Source organism: Anolis carolinensis, chromosome 4 (genome assembly GCF_035594765.1).
Source record: "Anolis carolinensis isolate JA03-04 chromosome 4, rAnoCar3.1.pri, whole genome shotgun sequence".
In the NCBI taxonomy this organism is placed as follows: domain Eukaryota; kingdom Metazoa; phylum Chordata; class Lepidosauria; order Squamata; family Dactyloidae; genus Anolis; species Anolis carolinensis.
The window spans coordinates 71,438,128-71,456,995 of record NC_085844.1 but is presented as its reverse complement, the minus strand read 5'-3'; the positions used below and the strand labels follow the sequence as shown (position 1 = coordinate 71,456,995).

The window sequence follows — 18,868 nt, the reverse complement described above, 5'->3', positions numbered from 1 at the left end:
GGCCCACACATTTGTGGATAGATCATCAACACCAATCAGATAACCTCAGATTCAACAAGAATATATTTAATGAATTCTGGAAAAAAAACACTTATGATTTTATCACTATTATTGCTCATCTATCCTAAGTCTACTCAAAAGTAAGCTCTAGTAGAGTTCTATGCTAATTGTTCTTAGATTTAAAAAATGACTGCAGCCTAAGCCTACAACGTGCATATATTTATCAGCATGCGGAGTCCCACTGAATTCAACCAAACTTATATTTGAATAGATATGTATACATTTAGTTTGTCAATCTCATTAATATACACAAAAGAATAATGATTATAATGTTGAAAAGAAAATGTTTCTTTTCTTTAACAGCACTGTCTCAAATTTCTTCTGAAAGGATAAAGGTAATGAGGATATATTAATGACTCCCTCTTACCAATTACAGGATACACATTGAGCATGTGTTGTGCCTTAATGCAAGGTAGGTTTATAAAAGCAATTTACCTGATATGCTAATTCATCCTGATTTCCAGTTATTGAATGCGGAGTATGACTCACTAGTATAACTTGCTGTGAGCTGGAACTGTTCTGTCCAGAAAGACTAGACTCTGTGAGTAAAGCAGGGAATTGCTGGCCCTGCCAAAAGATATTTTTAAATAAATCATTTTGAGTAGAATTTCACTGCCATATTCAGTCAAGGAATATAAACCTGAACATGATTTATGATACATGATATATGATACAACTTGGGTCCAGGCAAGTGATAAAAACTAAATAAGCATAATCAATTAAAATGAATTAAATTGAAAAATTGCCAAGAAAGAGCTTAATTAAATTTATTTTAATGATAGTGAATGGCGTAAGCTGGAATTTCAGCACCAACGTATCATTAGAATTAAGTTACGATGTTGCTTATTAATTAAATTAGCCACATTGATACAAAACCAACAATTTTTACACCACCCAATCCATTCTTCACTCAAATCCTAATTTTCTGGTATTTTTGAAAATATTTCTTGCTTTTTCTGGTCCCTCAGAGTGGGAGAATTCAAAGCTTAAGTTGCAAAACTCAAACCACTTACTCAAGAGTAGTTCCAGTGGAATGAATTAGGCTAAGGGGATTTTGACATTAGCAGTCTCAATAATTGATCTTCCCCAGCCTCTACTCCATTTCTAAAATAATAAAGAATCCATATTACTGAAATCAGTCAATTATCTACAACTAAAAAGTTGTAGAAACAATTGAAATGCACGTGAAGACCAAAAAAAAAATCCTATCCTAGTATAATTTCAAACAGCTTGCTTCTACTTTACAAAACACTTTGTCTAAAAAATGCAATTATTCAAACATTCTGGGTCTCACACACATTTAAAAAATGTAAATGCAATCATATTTTTCAAAGCATCATAGCTACAGGTAAGAAAGCAATTCTTATTTTTGATTTCTAGATTCTCACACACAGGTAACCAGTGAACTAACTTACTGGAGACAGAGTTTTTATCAACTCAGAACAGAGAAAAGAACTGCACAGCAGAACAAAACATCGCTTTCGCTGTGTTTTCAAGATGGTAATGGAAGATTAAGATACACATGATCTCTATACAGATCTAAAAGTGAAATTGCCCTGCCCAAGGCTTCTAAGTTGCTCAGACTCTCGCAAAATGGAGATTTAGTCAAATGGCAAGATGGAAGTAGATGCCATTGAGATCTGTCACCATGAGTGAGTCCCCCCTTGATGAAGTACAGTCCCAGGGAATCATTCTGATCTTCTTGGACTTGTATCATGGGATCTAAAATAAGACTAAATCCACCATCCCACACTGAGACTGTGAAATGCCAGAAGTATTATCCATACGATGAAGGAAACACTTTCTTTTACAACAGCATAGCAATTTGGTGCAATTTTCAGCAGAAGGATGGCATAAAGGGTGGTAATGTGTTGAACTCTATGGTGTACTCAAAATGGTCAAGATATTATTAGTGAGAGTGGACCAGATGAGGAATTGGCATGAATTATTCTTGCAAGAGGCAGTGAGAAAGACTGCCTGATGATTATAGCATTAACAATAATACGAAGACGTTGCGAGTCGAAATCACTGTTTTGGCCCAAATTAGGACTTCTTAAATAGACTAGAGCAATATTTTCACCATGATTTGTACTGTGAGAAATATGAAGATGAAAGAATCTACAAGGGACTTAAGATTCCCAATACAATACTTCATCCAAGCTGGTTTCTGAACATGGTAATGTTGAACTTGAGAATCAGTGCCCATGTTCATCACTATGCATATCTTACTCAAATAGAAATCCTATTGAACTCAGTTGGACTTCTTAGTAAATATGTGCAGGTTGAAGTCATTTTTATCCAAGAACAATCTCTATAGACCCAGAGTTATTTTATTTAGCCCTTTATATTACTTGTGACATACATTGATTTAAGTCAAGCACACTTAACAGAGATAGAGGGAGTTATGACATTAGGGATAATAGTAACATGATGGCCTGTGTTAATTTTCTGCCAAGAAGGGATATAACTCTGAGATCAGATACGAGAAAAAACTTATTTCAGAACTGAGCAACTGAACAGTGGGAAAGATCTGCTCAGACACAGTTTGAAGCCCTCCAATAAGGTTAGTCTTATAATATCACTCATTAAATGCCAGTGTTAAGATATGCAATGAAACATCACAAGGCAAGCAGTTTCAATACAAGACTTTTACAAGACACAGACATACTTATCTTTCATGGCAAAAATAATTACTAATCAAAGGCATATTCACACTCAAGTTCTCACGTTTTGCAATATAATTAACAGAACATAATATTTTTCCAGCAAATAATACAAACCTGTGATGTGATGTTAAGTGTTACTGCATCAAGACCAGCAGATAACATGCTCTGAGTTTCAGCCAAAGTCAATGTGACACTACCATCTCCTCTTACTCCTGGTGATGACATTACTAAATTCTGAGTGGGCTGTGACAGGGGTGGTGTTGAAGGAAGGTTCCCACTTGAAGTATTAAGCTCTGGAAAAAGTAAAGCATCATCAAAGTCTTAATTTAGTATCATATCTAGCAGTAGATTTCTAAATTTATTAAAGTGTTTTGTACCCTATGGATAACTTGCACACACACGTTTCCATCTTGTTAATTTTAGCAGTGTCTTTATAATACTCAACACAAATTGAGTGTCTCTTACTTGAAATGCATTGGACCAAAAGTGTTTTGGATTTCAGATTTTTTTTAGGAATTTGAGAATACTTGAATTTGCATATATGTATTTGCATATATCATGGAGATTGGGCCCAAGTCTAACAAATTCATTTATTTTATAAACATTTTGAATAATTTTGTGCATGAAACCAAGTTGGTGTATACTGAATCATTAGAAAGCAAAGGTGTCACTGTCTCAGTGACCCATGTGGGCAATTTCAGATTCTGGAATATTACATATTTCCAGATCAGGGATGTTCAATATTTAACCTGAAAAACCTCTATGCAACCTATTTATCATGCTCATTTCTCTAGCATATTTAACCATTACTAATAATGTAATGTAATTTGTTAATGTAATTTGATCAGAGCCTGTGATACCATTTTAACACGTGTGTGTGTGTATGCACATGCATGCAAGCCTTTAAGTCAGCTATTGACTTATGGCAACTCTATGAATTTTATAGGCTTTCTTAAGCAAGGAAGACTCAAAGGAGGTTTTGCTTGTTCCTTCTTCTGAAATACTATATAACATACTAGCTGTGCCCGGCCACGCGTTGCTGTGGCAAAGTGGTGGTGGTACTGGTTAAAAATTGTTGTGGAATTTTTATTTGACGTTATTTGTATTTTTAATTAATGTTATTGTAACTTATCTTTTTTATTTATTATATTTTATTATTTTGTTGCATTATTTTTAGTTATTTTGTTATTATAGTATTTTATTGTATTAATTTTTTTTAGTGTTTTTTATTATTTTTTATTGTATTATTTGTATTTATTTTATTTTTTTATTCTTTTATTAACACTGGGCTGAGTAGGTTGCTAGGAGACCAAGTGGGCGGAGCTTAGCCTTCTAACTGGCAGCAATTGGATAAAAACAATTATTTCTCTCCCTCTAATTAGGACTTTATTTTTCTTTTCTTTTTGTTGTCGGAACCTAGGGGCAAGGATGGTGGGTTGTGTTGCCAAATTTCTAGGTTCTGGGGCTTGTACTTTTGTTGTTTAGGGGGAGGAATGGACACCATTACTCCTTTATATATATATAGATAGTACATGGTATCCTTGAAATAATATGAGAAGATATTCTGGGAAAACACACTAATGTATTTTTAATGGAAAAATTAAATAAAAATAACAGAATACATTGAAATGGCAGAGTAGGATTGATATAAGACATGAATATATTATTTACTTGAGTCCAGTTACCTACCTGAAGCACTGTTCAGTGTTGGGCTTTGAGAGAGCAGGTGATCGTTACTTATAGTTAGTGTAGTACCTGTTGACCGAGTACTGATCGTTGGTGCTGTCAATCGCAAGTTCCCATTTAGTTCATTACCTCCAGAAGAATTATGCTGAATAAGGTCTTGCCCTACAACGAAAATGGAATTGATAAGCAGCTGCTAATCTGTATGTATTTATGCATTCTTCTTATGCTTTCATGAGCATAAAATAGCTGTACTACTATGAAAAAATAAAATGAAGGAAACGGTCTTCAGTGGGAATATAGGCAATTTTTGTCTAATATGACACAGAAGTTTAAATCTATGGTTCTTAACTGTTGCTTCACTATGCACCTCATTTAAAGTTTTAAAGGGCATCACATATTAATGTATAGTTGTTCAGCAAAGCTGTGAGAGTGTAATGACTGCAAGACAGTTCCCACCAATATCTCTTGTCTACCAAACAGATTTCCCTGCTTGCATCCTTTCCTCCAAGAAATTTCTCCACGTTTTGGCAGATCCTCTATGAGGACATCACGGCCTCCTGGTGTCTGAGGACCACAGTTTAAGAGCACTAGTTTAAATAATTTAGTCAGTGCTATACGTTTTTAATGTGAAATGGGAATCATTGCCAGACAATGTGCTAAAAATAATGGGAGAAACAGGGGTACAAAAATCTTATCTAGACAATTTTCAAGCCAAGATTTTATATTCAAAGCTTAATAGGTTTCTTCTTGCAGATGTCAATTTCTGCAAAAGCTGCATCTAGGAGAAAGAGAAGTCTTTCATATTTCTGAGACAGATGCGGATAAAAGTGAGAAGCTTCACAGTAAGTAAAAAACAATATACTTGCCAGATATGGTAAGAGTAATTTCTTGGGGTGTTCCTGATGAATTTGTAGTTGTCGAACTAGAGGCATGAGCTAAAACCTGACTCAGGCTTGAATTATTGATTGTCAATGTAATCTCATGTTGACCACTTGAGGTTGATACCATACCCTGTGAAGTCATCACTTGTGAAAGATCCTGTGACCCTGAAATAAAAAAATGTCAATACAATTTTGATACATGACAGAAACTAAAGAATAGGTTGTAAGAGTCACATGTAGCAACATGAACAATGTAGAGTGTTTTCTGTAAGCAAGGAATCATTCTGTCCAGGGCTTTAATCCAGACTATTGAGTTCTCATATAAAAATTATTTTATTTATTTCCCATACTAATACCCCACCCTTCTCACCCCAGAGGGGATTCAGGGCGGCCTTACAACAGGCAGCAATTTGATGCCAACATACAATTCAAAAATAACGATTAGAATTAAAAACCCAATATTAAAACATAAATTATTAGACCATCAATTAAAATCACGCAAATTCAAAATCATAGTCCAGGGTCAGTCCATTAGTCAATCACTTTAAATAATACTCATTATTGCACTGCTTACAGTTACTGCTTGAATGCTTGGTCCCATAACCATGTTAAGTTTTTTCCTGAAAGACATCCTGGAGGGGGCTGTTCTGATTTCATTGAGAAGGGAGTTCTACAGACGAGGGGCCACCACTGAGAAGGCCCTGTGTCTCGTCCCTACTAGTCACACTTGCGAGGGTGGTGAGACCAAGAGCAGGGCCTTCCCTGACAATCTTAATCTCAGAGATGGGTCATAGTTAGACTTTGATCTGTTTTTCCCCCCATCAAAAGCAAAAGAGATCTGACATCTACTGAGTCTTGATATTCTTTAGTTGATTTTTGTTTTGTTTTAAACCAATGGATATTGTCTGCCAAATAAAATTTGTTTGTAAAACAAAGGTCATAATCCTGGAAAAGGAGTGATATCTTAAAACAGATGCGTATTATATTTTCTCTCAGTAAAACTGCAGAAGATTTTTGAGGATTAAGCACCAATATATTAAATCCATATGGGAGAGACTGTCATTTGTCTGATGATGGGGATGTGTGTATATGTGATGTTTGTGGCCACCAGGAATTTGACGCATTTTCCTCCAAATGGCTAATGAAGTTAGCCATTCCAGTGTGCTAATCCTCCTTTTTTTTCAAAAATGCTATGTTGGCATTTAAATAATTTAAACTAATATTGCAGTATTTAAAAGATAAAAAGGGTTCCTTGGCTAATGAGCATATCTAGTCTAAATTTATGTTACATCTTTGCAAATAGATATTTGTAGTATATGCAAATCGGTATAAGTGCATCATTATAATAATTATTAAAATTATAATTTAACTTAAGTAGCAATCATTTCTTTTCATACTGTTGAGTTCATGAAACTCTATTCAACTGCAAGGGAACATTTCTTTATTTTACCTACCAGCAGCACTAGTTGTCAATACAGATTCCTGTTCAGACATGGATCCTATTGTCATATTAGCTGAAGAGGTAACAGTAGGCTGTAAGGATAAGCTTGACAAAGGTTGTATGACCACATTTGCAGGCACAGAACTATCTACTGTCTGGAGGGAGGCATTCTGAGAGGCCAAACTGGGATCCCCAGTTAGCTGCTGCGTAAGTACATTACTCTGTTGTAATGTTTGCTGTAAAAGACTGGGATCGATCTGAAAAGAAAGAACCATAAAACACATGTTTATGATACAATTCACATGCTGCAACACATATTTATCATAAACAAATATTTCAAGCAGACTAGTTTGTATGGAACAACAACCAAAGTCCATGCAAGTCTATCATCAACAATAATCTACTAGATGCAGCAAAAGCTGGATATTTTTCATGTATTATTAAAATGCTGCACTGTCTTTATGTTTATGGTATTGGCTAAGTATCAAATGAATCACTTAATTCACCAATTTTTGTCACCGTATGCCTTCAAGTTACTCCTGACATCACAGCTCTAGCACGAACCTATAACAGGATTTGACTGCCAAGATTTGTTCATACAGGGTTTGTCTTTGCCTTCCTCTAAAAGAATGTGACTTGCCCAAAGGAGCCCAGCATGTTTCCACGGCAAGTGGGCATTTAATTCTTAGTGCCCCAGAGTCCTAATTTAACCCTCAAACCACTACACTGTGCTGGACACTCCTCTGCATAGCTGCTTCAGCTGGAGAGCTGCTGGCTCTCAGTTTTGTTTTAGCAAGAGCAATAATAAGACCTATTAGTTGAAGTTCCATCTCCTATGGAAACTACTCTTGATATGTGAAAGATGGTAAATGAATGTTGTGTTACTCCTGACCTGTCACCATAGTGTGCACATACTGAAAATATATGCTGCAATGGGAACGATAAGATTATAAAGAGGTTATACAAAGACCCCTCTAGTCTTCTTTCAAATCTATATCAGATCTGGACCAAACTTGGTACACTGCCTCATCATGCCCAACTGAACATACAGGCAGGGTTTCGGGGTAATTGTCCTTTGGCTCTGGGAGTTGTAGTTCACCCTTATACAGACAGCACTGAACCCAGCCGACTACGGATCTGGACCAAACTTGGCACACTGCCTCATCATGCCTAACTAAGCATACAGACAGGGTTTCGGGGTGATTATCCTTGGCCTCTGGGAGTTGTAGTTCACCCTTATACAGACAGCACTGAACCCAGCCGACTTCGGATCTGGACCAAACTTGCCACATAGGTTTCTCAAAAGACCCGGGCACCGCCGGGTCCCCAAGCTAATTGATAATAAATTTAAAAAGGGGGGAGTTTTCCCAAAACTGAAAACAAAATTAAAACTAAACAATAACGGCATGCTGTTTTATCTAGTGTAAAGGCAAATCCTTTGGTACCTACAACAAGGTTTGATTCTAACTATTATGAATAAGTACAGTGCACACAAACACACCAAAAATCTAATATTTAGACTTTGAGAATTTTCACATTACTACTACTCAGTACTTGCTGGGAACAACAGGAAAAAATTCATACAGGTATTGTTTACTCATTAAGTGACAGATTGTAAAATGAAGACACAGGTGCTCTAGAAATGGGGACAGTTTTCTGTTAAGAGGTACTTTATGAATAGTTTATGAAAAATAACAGAGGATAAACTGACCTGTAACGTAATGTTGTTAATGGTGGTAGGATCTATTCCAGAAATTTGAACATTTGGTCCAACCAAATTGGCAGCAAGCTGTAACTGTATTCCTTCAAGAGTTGCCAAACTACCGTCTGTTAAGGATACAGTTAAATCGCCTCCAGCTATTCAAGAGAAAAATTGTATTGTAAACTTATTTTTCTTATTGTATTTTCAAGGAGATATGCTAACAATATCTAGGTTTTTTGACTAAACAAAAACAATCCTATAACCATATAGACAATGTTATATATTTTATTCATCAAATCGGTAAACATTATTGTACTGACCCTTGGTTAAACTGTTAACAAACTCACATTGATGCTGCAATCCAAACCCGCCTGGGAATTTATTCCAGTGAACACTGGGGCTTACTTTTAAGTGAATATGCAAAATATGATTACATTGTGTATAGACAGATAGTAATAAAACAATAGTACCATAGATGAAATAATGCTTCTAGATCAGTGTGTGATATAGATGAAATACTTTATAATTTTCCAAGTCTAACCTCGTGCCTTTATTAAAAATCTGCACTTAAGTTGATTTCACGTTTGCAAATGAGTAAGTCATAAAAGTCTGTATTAGGATCTTATTATTGAAAAGCTCTGTTGGAATTTACAGTTTTCAATAATCTTGCGATTGATTTATTTGTATTTATTCCTTCAATTTATTTCTAATCTTATCATGTAATTTGTGATTTGAAATTATTAATTATTCTAAACTTGTTGGTTATCTTTTTGACAGTCTGACAAAATGCTAATAATCACAGAAGCAAGACGGAACATATTATAATTCAGTGCAATTCTCATATCAAAACACAAGTAATGGGACTGACTATGATCTTAAAATGTGGCCTAGAAATTGCAACTGGGTAATAGGAGAATTAATATTCAAAAGACACCATAAATTACTTAACACAGTCCTTTCTTAGAAAGTCTCAAACAGATTTGATGTCACCCAAATCTTGTATTCCATATTTCAGGAATCTAGAAGAATTTTTAAAAGAAAATATTCTTCTCCTATGCCATTTTCAGCTGAACTCTGTCCCTTTCCTCCCATTAAAAGAAACTATTCCCATAAGAAGCAGCTGCAAGAAACAATTTGACATATGATCTCTTTTTTGATGCACATGACATGTCTTCCTCAGATGATATATTTTTCTGTATACTGAACCTGAAATAAAAAGCAATATTTTTACCTGACATAGAAGCAGGAAGAATAGCCTGACCAACAAGACCTTGTTGAAGCAAATTTTGATCGAACTGGCCTGTCAGAACAGAGTTATTCATGATGAAAACATTAGGATCAGCTGAGGATGAATTCAGAAGATTTACTGGCTGTAGTCCCTCAGTTGGTGTACGAGACACAGACTTCCTGACCTTCTTGGCCTCTGGTTTAAAATGGCATTGTATATGTGTCTTCCTGCGTCCAGAAGTTCGAAACCTTAAGTCACAGTGAGGACATTTAAAGGGTTTTGCTCCAGTATGTAAACGCATATGTACTTTCAGGCTACCTTTTGTAGAAAATGAATTGCTGCATACGTGGCAACTGAAGAGTTTCTGGCCTGGAGGTTAAACAAAGCAGAATGACACTGGGTTATCTTTTTTCAGTTAATAATCACTAGATGATTCCCAATACTTACAGCACTCGATTAAAAGCTTGCTTGGAAGAGACCACCTTCTTATATAAGGAGTAAATTGGCATATGCCTCCTGTGCTTTTTCCCCACCCTCTTACAATAGAGGTCACCAGAGGACAAATAAAATATATTTTTAAAAATCCATTACAAATTGTTATTTCATAATGAGACCATAATAAAGTGAGATGATTATCCTAAGCATATTTTAGTTACTCTGTTTAAAGAAACACCCATCAGACAAACCAAAGGGGAAAAGGTATCACATTCAATGATTTTAAGCAGAGAAATTTCACATCACAACTTGAAAGATTAAAAAGCTATTTAATTTATATCCCACTATTGTTACAAAAGGGAACAGAAAGTAAACTGTTGTATTAAATCATTAAATCTTAAACAACCTTGTCAAATGATTAGACGGAAATTTAAAAGTACTGTACCATTTCATGCTTTATTTTTCTGTCTTGTATTCCTTTTGTAACAAAGATGGGAGTGCAGACAATTTTACATACCTGTATGTGTTTTTACATGACAATCCAGAGTAGATTTTACAGTAAAACTCTTTCCACATTCATCACATTTGAAAGGTTTTTCTCCTGTGTGGATACGCACGTGCCTAGCCAAAAAATTGTTCTTCAATTACTATAGGTTTTATGAATTTAAAGAAACCAAACATACCAATTAGAGTGTCTTACAAACTTTTTAAATAGCAAAGTTTTAGAATATTGTAAAAAAGCGAAGTGTACATTTCTGTGGAAACAAAAATATACACACATACCAACAACAAAAAGCAACAATTGTGAAAATGTTTTCAGTTTTCCAGGCAGACTTTCAAGGTAAGGTATGTTATGTTTTATAAATAAACCTCTTGCAAAACAGCATCAAACTTTGCATCAATTACCTCCAATTCATTAAACTAGACTTCTCTTCCTTTTTTCAACTCCCAGTTCTGCTCTGGGGGGTCCTCCATCCATCCACAGCAAATCTGGGAGGCATAAAGGGGACCTCTGGTCTCCCAGCAATGCAACAAACAGATGCAATGCAAAGAATTACAGCTATTATATTACTTTAACATAGCAAAGAGATATAAAATAGAAGATGCTTATAATCAGAAACAACTCATTCATTTTCAGACACTGCAAAATTCTCGGGTATAAATGTTGTAAATAAAATAAATAAATAAATATTATACCTATGATCTCTGCTTCCTGCAACTGACACTAAAAAAATAGGAAGATCCAATCCACAACATAACAAATTAATGTCAAACTAAAGTTTTGGAAATGTTACAAGCTTCATAATCACTAGGGATGTGGGTGTAATTGTGACAGAGAGAGAGAGAGAGATTACTAACACTAAAATCTCAGCTGACTGTGCTCATACTTGATGAATTTGAGGCCTTCTGTAGAAGCAAACCATCAATTTCCACTGAGAAGAGCTTTCTACAAGACTCTTAGGTACTAAGAAATTCTGGATATTTTAAATTTGAAGAGATACCTCCTTACCTTTCAAAAGTTCTCTTGACTTTTAAAAGAAGGTCCAATGTTCATTTACTAGCACCCAATGGATCACAGGTTAAGTATCTCTTATACAGAATTTCAAAATCTTAAATACTCCAAATTTGAGATAGTGATACCTTTGCTTTCTGATAGTTCAACATTCACAAACTTAGTTTCTGCACAAAATTATTAAAATACTGTGTATAAAATTATCTTCAAGCTATTTATATGACACGTACATTAATTTGGTGTTTAGACTTGAGGTATACATGAAACACCAATTTATGTTTCATTAATCTCAAGTATTCCAAAACCCAAAACATCCAAAATACAAAACACTTCTGGCCCCAATCATTTTGGCTAAAGGATATTGAAGCAATAAGCTACAAGCATACAACTACATGGTTCTTCGGACTCTGTCCACTATGACCAAAACTGAGCTGTAAAAGTAACATTATTCACATGGATTCTTCAGCTTTGGATAGAACATCTTACCTTACTAAGTCACTAGGCTTCTTAAAGCTTTTTGGGCAATAAGTACAGCAATTGGCATACTTTGGCTCAGCTTCCATTTCTGCTTGTTTGTCTTTGATTTCACTAATTCGGTCTTTTTCTGCAGCAGACTGGACAAGAACCTTTTCAGAGACAGTTGCACTTTCTTGAGGTCTGATTTTTGCAAGTTCAGCTGTTTCTTCCTCTGTGAAAGTGATGACACCAGGCCTAGATTTTCTAGAAGCAGACCTTTCAGAGTTTTCTTCTTCTTCTTCTGCATATTTAAAAAAATAAATTTTATTTCATGGAGTACTACTAGAAGCCTGTTGAGCACAGCAAACAAACATCCTCAATATTGATTTTTTAAAGTCACTATTTTAAAATGTTTTTAAAAGCACACAAATATTTCAGTGTTGAAATGAGAAATATTTAGGTTTTCAAAGACACTCCACATGTTCCATCCATCTACAGACACAACATAGTTTATATCTACTTCCCATATTGGCAGCATAGCTAATGTTGAAGACATAATAAGCTTATTACGATGACAAATAACCATCTAAGAAAATTTATTATTAGAGTCTATCCAGCAAGCATTGCTCACCTCCTCCTGCCGATTCTCCAGCTGATGTTGCTGATGAAGACATAGTTTGATGCTTTTTCATATGCTTCTTGCAGTGAACTGTCGTTCTGAAACTTTCATCACAAAATGGGCACTTGTATGGTTTGACACTCATATGTGTTGCCATGTGTCTAGTAAGACTTCCATTCGTAGTGAAATATGTGTTGCAAATGCTACAACTAAATGCTTTAACCCCTGCAGTAAAAAAGTGAATTAAAAATACAGGTTTTTAGTGGTATAGATCAGGGCTTCTTAAATGTTTTCAACATGCAACCCTCCCTTCCCCTGAGAACTTTTAAAGTGACCCATGTACACAAATAGGTATAAAGAGCAAACATTTACTGAGAATAAATCAGCATTTGTAAGGCTTGCTAAACATACTTATTTTCCTTTTTTGTGGAGTACAGCTGAAGCATTTTCTGCAACACTGCCTGTTGTTGCTAACATATTTGTGTAAATGGATGGTGTTCAGAAACCTTTTACAGATGCCAATTTTTTGTGATCCCAATACTGAGCTAAGGGAACTCCTCTTGGGGTGGGGACCCACAGTTTATTTACTCATTTAAAAGGGGAAGAAAAACAGCATTGGTAGATTCAGAAGGGGGGCATGTCAGCTAAGTTGGATTCTAACCCTACATGAGCCAAATTAGGCCCCAAGGCCAGAGATTCCCTTTTTCTGATATTTGCTTCAGAGTCCTCAAAAGCTTTAGGTTGAGTATTGTTCAAAACAGATACTAGGAACTATACAGTATTATCCAGCAAAGTAACCAAAGCACTATTACATTCAAGTAAGAATGTCTAGGATACAGAACTATTATAAGGCTGAAATGATTTTTCAGAAAAAAACAAGTATTACCAATGTTTTATCACCTGTATGTGTCTTCTCATGAGATTTAAGAACTCCAGAAGACACGAATCCTCGGCCACACAATTGACATTTATAAGGCTTCTCCCCAGTGTGCGATCGTACATGCTGCTTCAAGTGGCTGGATTTCTTGAAACCTTTATTACAATACTCACACCTATTGAAAGAAAAATAATTTTGAATAAAACAGGAGAGATTTTATGATTACTTAACAAAAAAGGTTTGTTACTGCTTTTGACATAGTGGTAGTAAAATCTGGTATCCCTATATTGCATTTTGTCTTAAAGGTTTCCCAGTGACAAATATATATTTTACAAATGGATTGACATTATAGTCATATGCTTATATAAAAATATCTAATATATCCTAATATATATTATAATTTTTTTATATTTAAGTCTAATATAGACTTTACAAGTCATGTCTCACATTCAACTAACATAACTGCCACCCCATAGCAGCTATGGTCTAAATGAAACTAGAACAAGGACTGAACATTTTCAGCAACTTGGTCACTTAAATTGGTCCAGGTATACGCTTGGTCCTTGCAATAATGTTTTTACTGACTGTCATGTTTAAATTTATTGTTTTTTCTAATTTGGAATTTTTATTATAATGTGTATGTTATTATCATTTTATATTTTTGATATTAATGAAGAAATTGTGGCATTGAATGTTTGCCGTTTATATGTATGTTAACTGCCCTGAGTCTCTCTGGGGAGAGAGGGCGGTCTAGAAATAAAGTTTCATTATTATCATTATTCAACTGGAAAATCCTTCATGCTGTATGATGCATGTGCAATATTATAAATAAAAACAGCTTCCTACATTCTGTCTTCCAGTGCTTTTATGAGCCACGTGCCCATTCAAAACAGACTATTCTTGTCTACTTCACTCAATTACTTTTACATCTACTGCTAAAAGTAGCAGATCTATATGTCTTTGAATGGCAAAAATCCAGAAAAACCAAAAAGTTAGAAATCAAAACAGGTCAACTGAGTAAGGAATAAAGCTTAGCAAAGAATAGTGATTTCTACACCTAGTCAATATATATCTTGTTCTGTAGTCATACTCATCTCACTTTTAGAAAAAGGAGGTAAAATCTAATTTTGGCCTTAGGAATGCTTGCTAGAATTACCGCTTCCAGGCATAATAATTAGATCAAAACAAAAATCCTGGTCAGCTTGCCTTTCTTCTAATTCTAAAGCAAATCAACCCTACTTTTGTTGCAAATAATGAGATACTCAAGGCAATGACCTTTTCCTATGGATAAAAATGGATAAGCTGAAGCTCAACAGACCTGTAGGAACGCTTGCTTTGATCTTCATTGTCTTCCAGAAACTGGGAGCGTTCAGTATGCAACTCAAGTTCATTGGACTGATCGTGAATTAGGCGGGTAGTCTAGGAATCAACCAATAGTCTTATATTTATGAGGTCAACATTAAAGACTGGATTATCTAAATATCTATGAAAAGACAGAACAAATTGGACTGCATAGAAACAAAACCTAATAGTTTTTTTAATGGTTCTTTTCATGGCTCTGTTCACAGGTAGTAAATGGGGCCCATTTAACTGATTAGATGTGTCAGAATAATGAGAGACATTTGTCTTTTAACGTTGCTGCTCAGCCACCATTTTTTGTCTAAATACTAATTCTGTATCATTAGTATAGATCTTTCTCGGACCAAAATAGCTTGCTCACATCAAGGTTCTGGAAAAATGTAGGATGGTCTACTGAAATGAATTGTGTATGTTGTTCTTCTCAAAGCAGTTTGGAAACCGCAATTGGTCCAAAAATACAGCTGTTAGACTGTTCAGGACAACCTTTCTTACTGCTGGCTGTATATGCCTTTATGGGTTACAATAGCAGTAATATTTTGAAGTGTGCTTGGAAAGTCATCTACGCTGCCATTATAATGCAGATTGAACTGCATTATATGATCAGTGTACAGTCATATAATCCAGATCAATGCAGTAAAACTGGATTATATGCATCTTTACTGATCACATAATACAGTCCAATCTGCATTATAATGGCTGTGTAGATGATGCCATTGATTACTTTCCAAGTACAATTCAAAGTATTACTGCTAACCCATAAAGACATATACAGCCTAGGATCCCAATGTCTAAAGAAACAGTGCATATTTCACTAATGGGCCCATGTACTCAGGTCATATTTAGAGAGACTCTTGCAGTTTCCTCACCCACATCTTCTGATCTGAGATAAGATGGGAGGCAACCTAAGAAACATCTTCTGTCCGGCCTCAATGTTGTTACTTCAGTGTATTTAGTGTAGTGGAGTCAAATGCTGATATTTCTGATTTTTGTAATTTATCATGCTATTTTGTTTTGGTTTTAAGTGCTGGGAAGCTTTGCATAAAGGCAACATAGAAAGTATTCAATAAGACAGACTAACCACCAGGGAGGAAGTTGCAAAAAAAGAAGAAGATAGTAACAAAACAAAAAAAGAAGTGTGGCTTTCACAAAGCAAAATAAATTAGATTTAAGAAGAAACAGTGAATTAAAACTTTTAAGTGAATACTTACTACATTAATGGCATCCGGTGCAGGAACCTGAAGAAGATTTGGCTGATGGTAACTTGTTGACAGAGCTTGGGATTCAAGTGTGCTAGAATCCTGGAGCTGCTGTACTGCGGGAAATTGATTTGTCTGACTGTAGCCATCATTAACTGTAAAACCTGTCACAAGAAAAATCAGAAGCCTTTATATATTTTTATCCTGAGATTTCTGACTTGCAATATATTTTCTGCAAAATTAAAGAAGTTCACTTAAGAGTCCAGTAGTATCCAACCTTCACTTATCCAACGTTCTGTATTATCCAACGCAGTCTGCCTTTTAGTAGTCAATGTTTTTGTAGTCAATATTTTCAATACGTTGCAATGTTTTGGTGCTAAATTCGTAAATACAGTAATTACTACATAACATTACCATCTATTGAACTGCTTTTTCTGTCAATTGTAAAACATGATGTTTTGCTGCTTTATTTGTAAAACCATAATGTAATTTGATGGTTAATAAGCTTTTCCCTAATCCCTCCTTATTATCCAACATTTTTGCTTATCCAACAGTCTGCTGACCCATTTATGTTGGATAAGTGAGACTCTACTGTATCACCTTTGCTTAACCAGCAGGGATCTAAAAAATGTCCCCCATATCTTTGACAGATCTAGACTGGCACAAGCTGTGCAATCCTTTGCAGCTCTGGTACACTCTAAAATTCCCCTCCTCCTTGAAATGCAGGGTTGGAGGGGTCTTGACACTTCTACCATGAGAGTAGAACAACAGTTTTCTGGAATTTATAAAACCTAATCTTGTATGTTGCTATAGCAATCTAGTAATATATAAGGTTCAACAATACATAATAATTAAAAATGTATCAGTAACTTAGGGAAGTTACTCTTTCCTCTTCATCTGGAAGAAAGCTACAAAACCATAAAAATTCCAGGTATTTATTAAATATCCAGAGTTAAATCACTTACCCTTGATCTGCCATTTTAAGAATGTTCTCCACAGAACACATTTGAAGTTTTGAAGCCATTCAAATTCTAAATTTATTTAATCCATGCATGCGTCTAAGAAGTTGACCCAACCCCTTTCTTTACATTGGTATCACAGGCATATACATGCAATGCCTGAGTTGCAAACATCCAACTTACAAATGACTCATAGTTAGGAATGGGGGTGAGACAGCACGAAGGGTGAGAAATCTGCCCCTAGAAAGGACAATTCACTCCTGAAAGAATTATCATGGGGAAAAGGTGTCTCAGCTGAGGTTTTAGCTCCATTCTTGTTTCCACAACAAGCTGATTTTTTCAAAATCAAATTCTCTCAGAGACAGAAAATGGGGTGATATCTTCTGAACAGGGGCACACACAGCAAAAAACAAAATAAAATAAAACACCACAGGTGTGTTATCCCTTCCCTATAGTATCCAAAGCTTAGAAATATATACATTTGGATGGAGTTACACTTTTAAGATGTACTTTACATACACATTCAACTTAAGAACAAACCTACAGAACCTATCTTGTTTGTAACTTGGTGACTGCCCGTACAGTGATAAAACACTTGCCCTAGCTAAGAAAAAAAAGCACTGTTCATAACTTGGGAATTGCCTATACAACGAAGCCAGAAGAATAGCAGGCCATATAAAATGTTTGTCCTGATGTGAGTTTATCACATAATGATTATCCACAACTCATTCATATTCCTACTTCTGTATAATATTTAAATAATCACTGCAACTATACAAACTAACAAAGAAGCCCCCTTGGCTTACGCACCACAACATATAAAGGCCGGAAAGAGATAAAGAGAAAAGACTCCTTTCAATTCCAGAGTGCTCAAGTTAATTTGAAGGGTTTACTAATTACAAAAGCTGCTTGAAAACTACATAAGTAATGGTTTAATGAATTTAAAATACCCATATGCATTTCATTTTAAGGCTCTCTACTCCTCCCTTTGTAAAACCAGGGGAACAAGCCAGGGAGCTGCAAGTGAGCACACTAAGATTAAAGGTTTCCAAATAAAACAGGACAGACTACACTATAGTGTTTAGAATCCATTAACCATGGCTGCAAGGTTTAAAATAATGTGACTCTACAGTTAACCTCAATCATGCAAATATAAATAAATAAATAATAAACACCAACATTCTGATTTGTTCACTCACTCATAGGAAGTGAATAACAAAATCAAAATAGGAATATGAAATCAAGATAGAACATGAAACGCAAGCTAGAATTTCAGCCAAAATATAGCACAGCTCAAAGAAATACTGACAGTAGTGCCAAAGTTTATTTAATTCCAGTTCCTCCTCCTACCCTACAAACCATGCAATAAGGCAAGAAAAAGACAGATGCATCAGAAAAGGCATTAGATCACGTCATCTCTCACACTAAAAACTGAAAAATGTGAAGAGATGAAACCAAAGAAGAAAAAGCCTTACTTTTAATTTAATTTTAATATTGCTTAAAGAGAAGGATGATTCAAATAAAAATTGCTCTGTCAAAGATTTTGCTCTAAAACAAGCATCTTCCCAAAGCTTTCATGATTTACATTTAAGCAAAATCAGAAAATTTAGAGTCCAAAGTATTAATAAAATAATAGGAAATGTAGAAATTGGCCACAAACCAATACATTAACAGGAACAGGAAAAACATTAAGAATTTGTTTGTATGCATATGGATGTGTACACACACACACACACACACATGCATACAGATGAGAAAAAGAAAGTCACGATAATATACCTCATGTTGAT

At 35.1% G+C, this 18,868-nt stretch overlaps 1 protein-coding gene across 7 annotated transcripts in view; it reads right to left on the bottom strand.

The window, feature by feature from the left end:
• znf236 (zinc finger protein 236) overlaps window positions 1-18,868 on the bottom strand; it is a 58,186-nt gene that overhangs the window by 11,350 nt on the left and 27,968 nt on the right. For 5 of the 7 annotated variants that reach the window (XM_062980608.1, XM_062980603.1, XM_062980606.1 and 2 more), the window contains exons 17-29: window positions 16,132-16,283; window positions 14,883-14,983; window positions 13,588-13,739; window positions 12,700-12,912; window positions 12,099-12,369; window positions 10,617-10,720; window positions 9,668-10,033; window positions 8,446-8,591; window positions 6,748-6,991; window positions 5,279-5,458; window positions 4,416-4,574; window positions 2,841-3,019; window positions 496-627 (exon numbers count right to left, since the gene is read on the bottom strand). In XM_062980608.1, coding sequence (XP_062836678.1) covers window positions 496-627; window positions 2,841-3,019; window positions 4,416-4,574; window positions 5,279-5,458; window positions 6,748-6,991; window positions 8,446-8,591; window positions 9,668-10,033; window positions 10,617-10,720; window positions 12,099-12,369; window positions 12,700-12,912; window positions 13,588-13,739; window positions 14,883-14,983; window positions 16,132-16,283 — 2,399 coding nt within the window. Of the gene's footprint in view, window positions 1-493; window positions 628-1,073; window positions 1,165-2,840; window positions 3,020-4,415; window positions 4,575-5,278; window positions 5,459-6,747; window positions 6,992-8,445; window positions 8,592-9,667; window positions 10,034-10,616; window positions 10,721-12,098; window positions 12,370-12,699; window positions 12,913-13,587; window positions 13,740-14,882; window positions 14,984-16,131; window positions 16,284-18,868 lie in introns of those variants that run through there. The other 2 variants (XM_062980609.1, XM_062980607.1) reach the window with 2 other exon arrangements.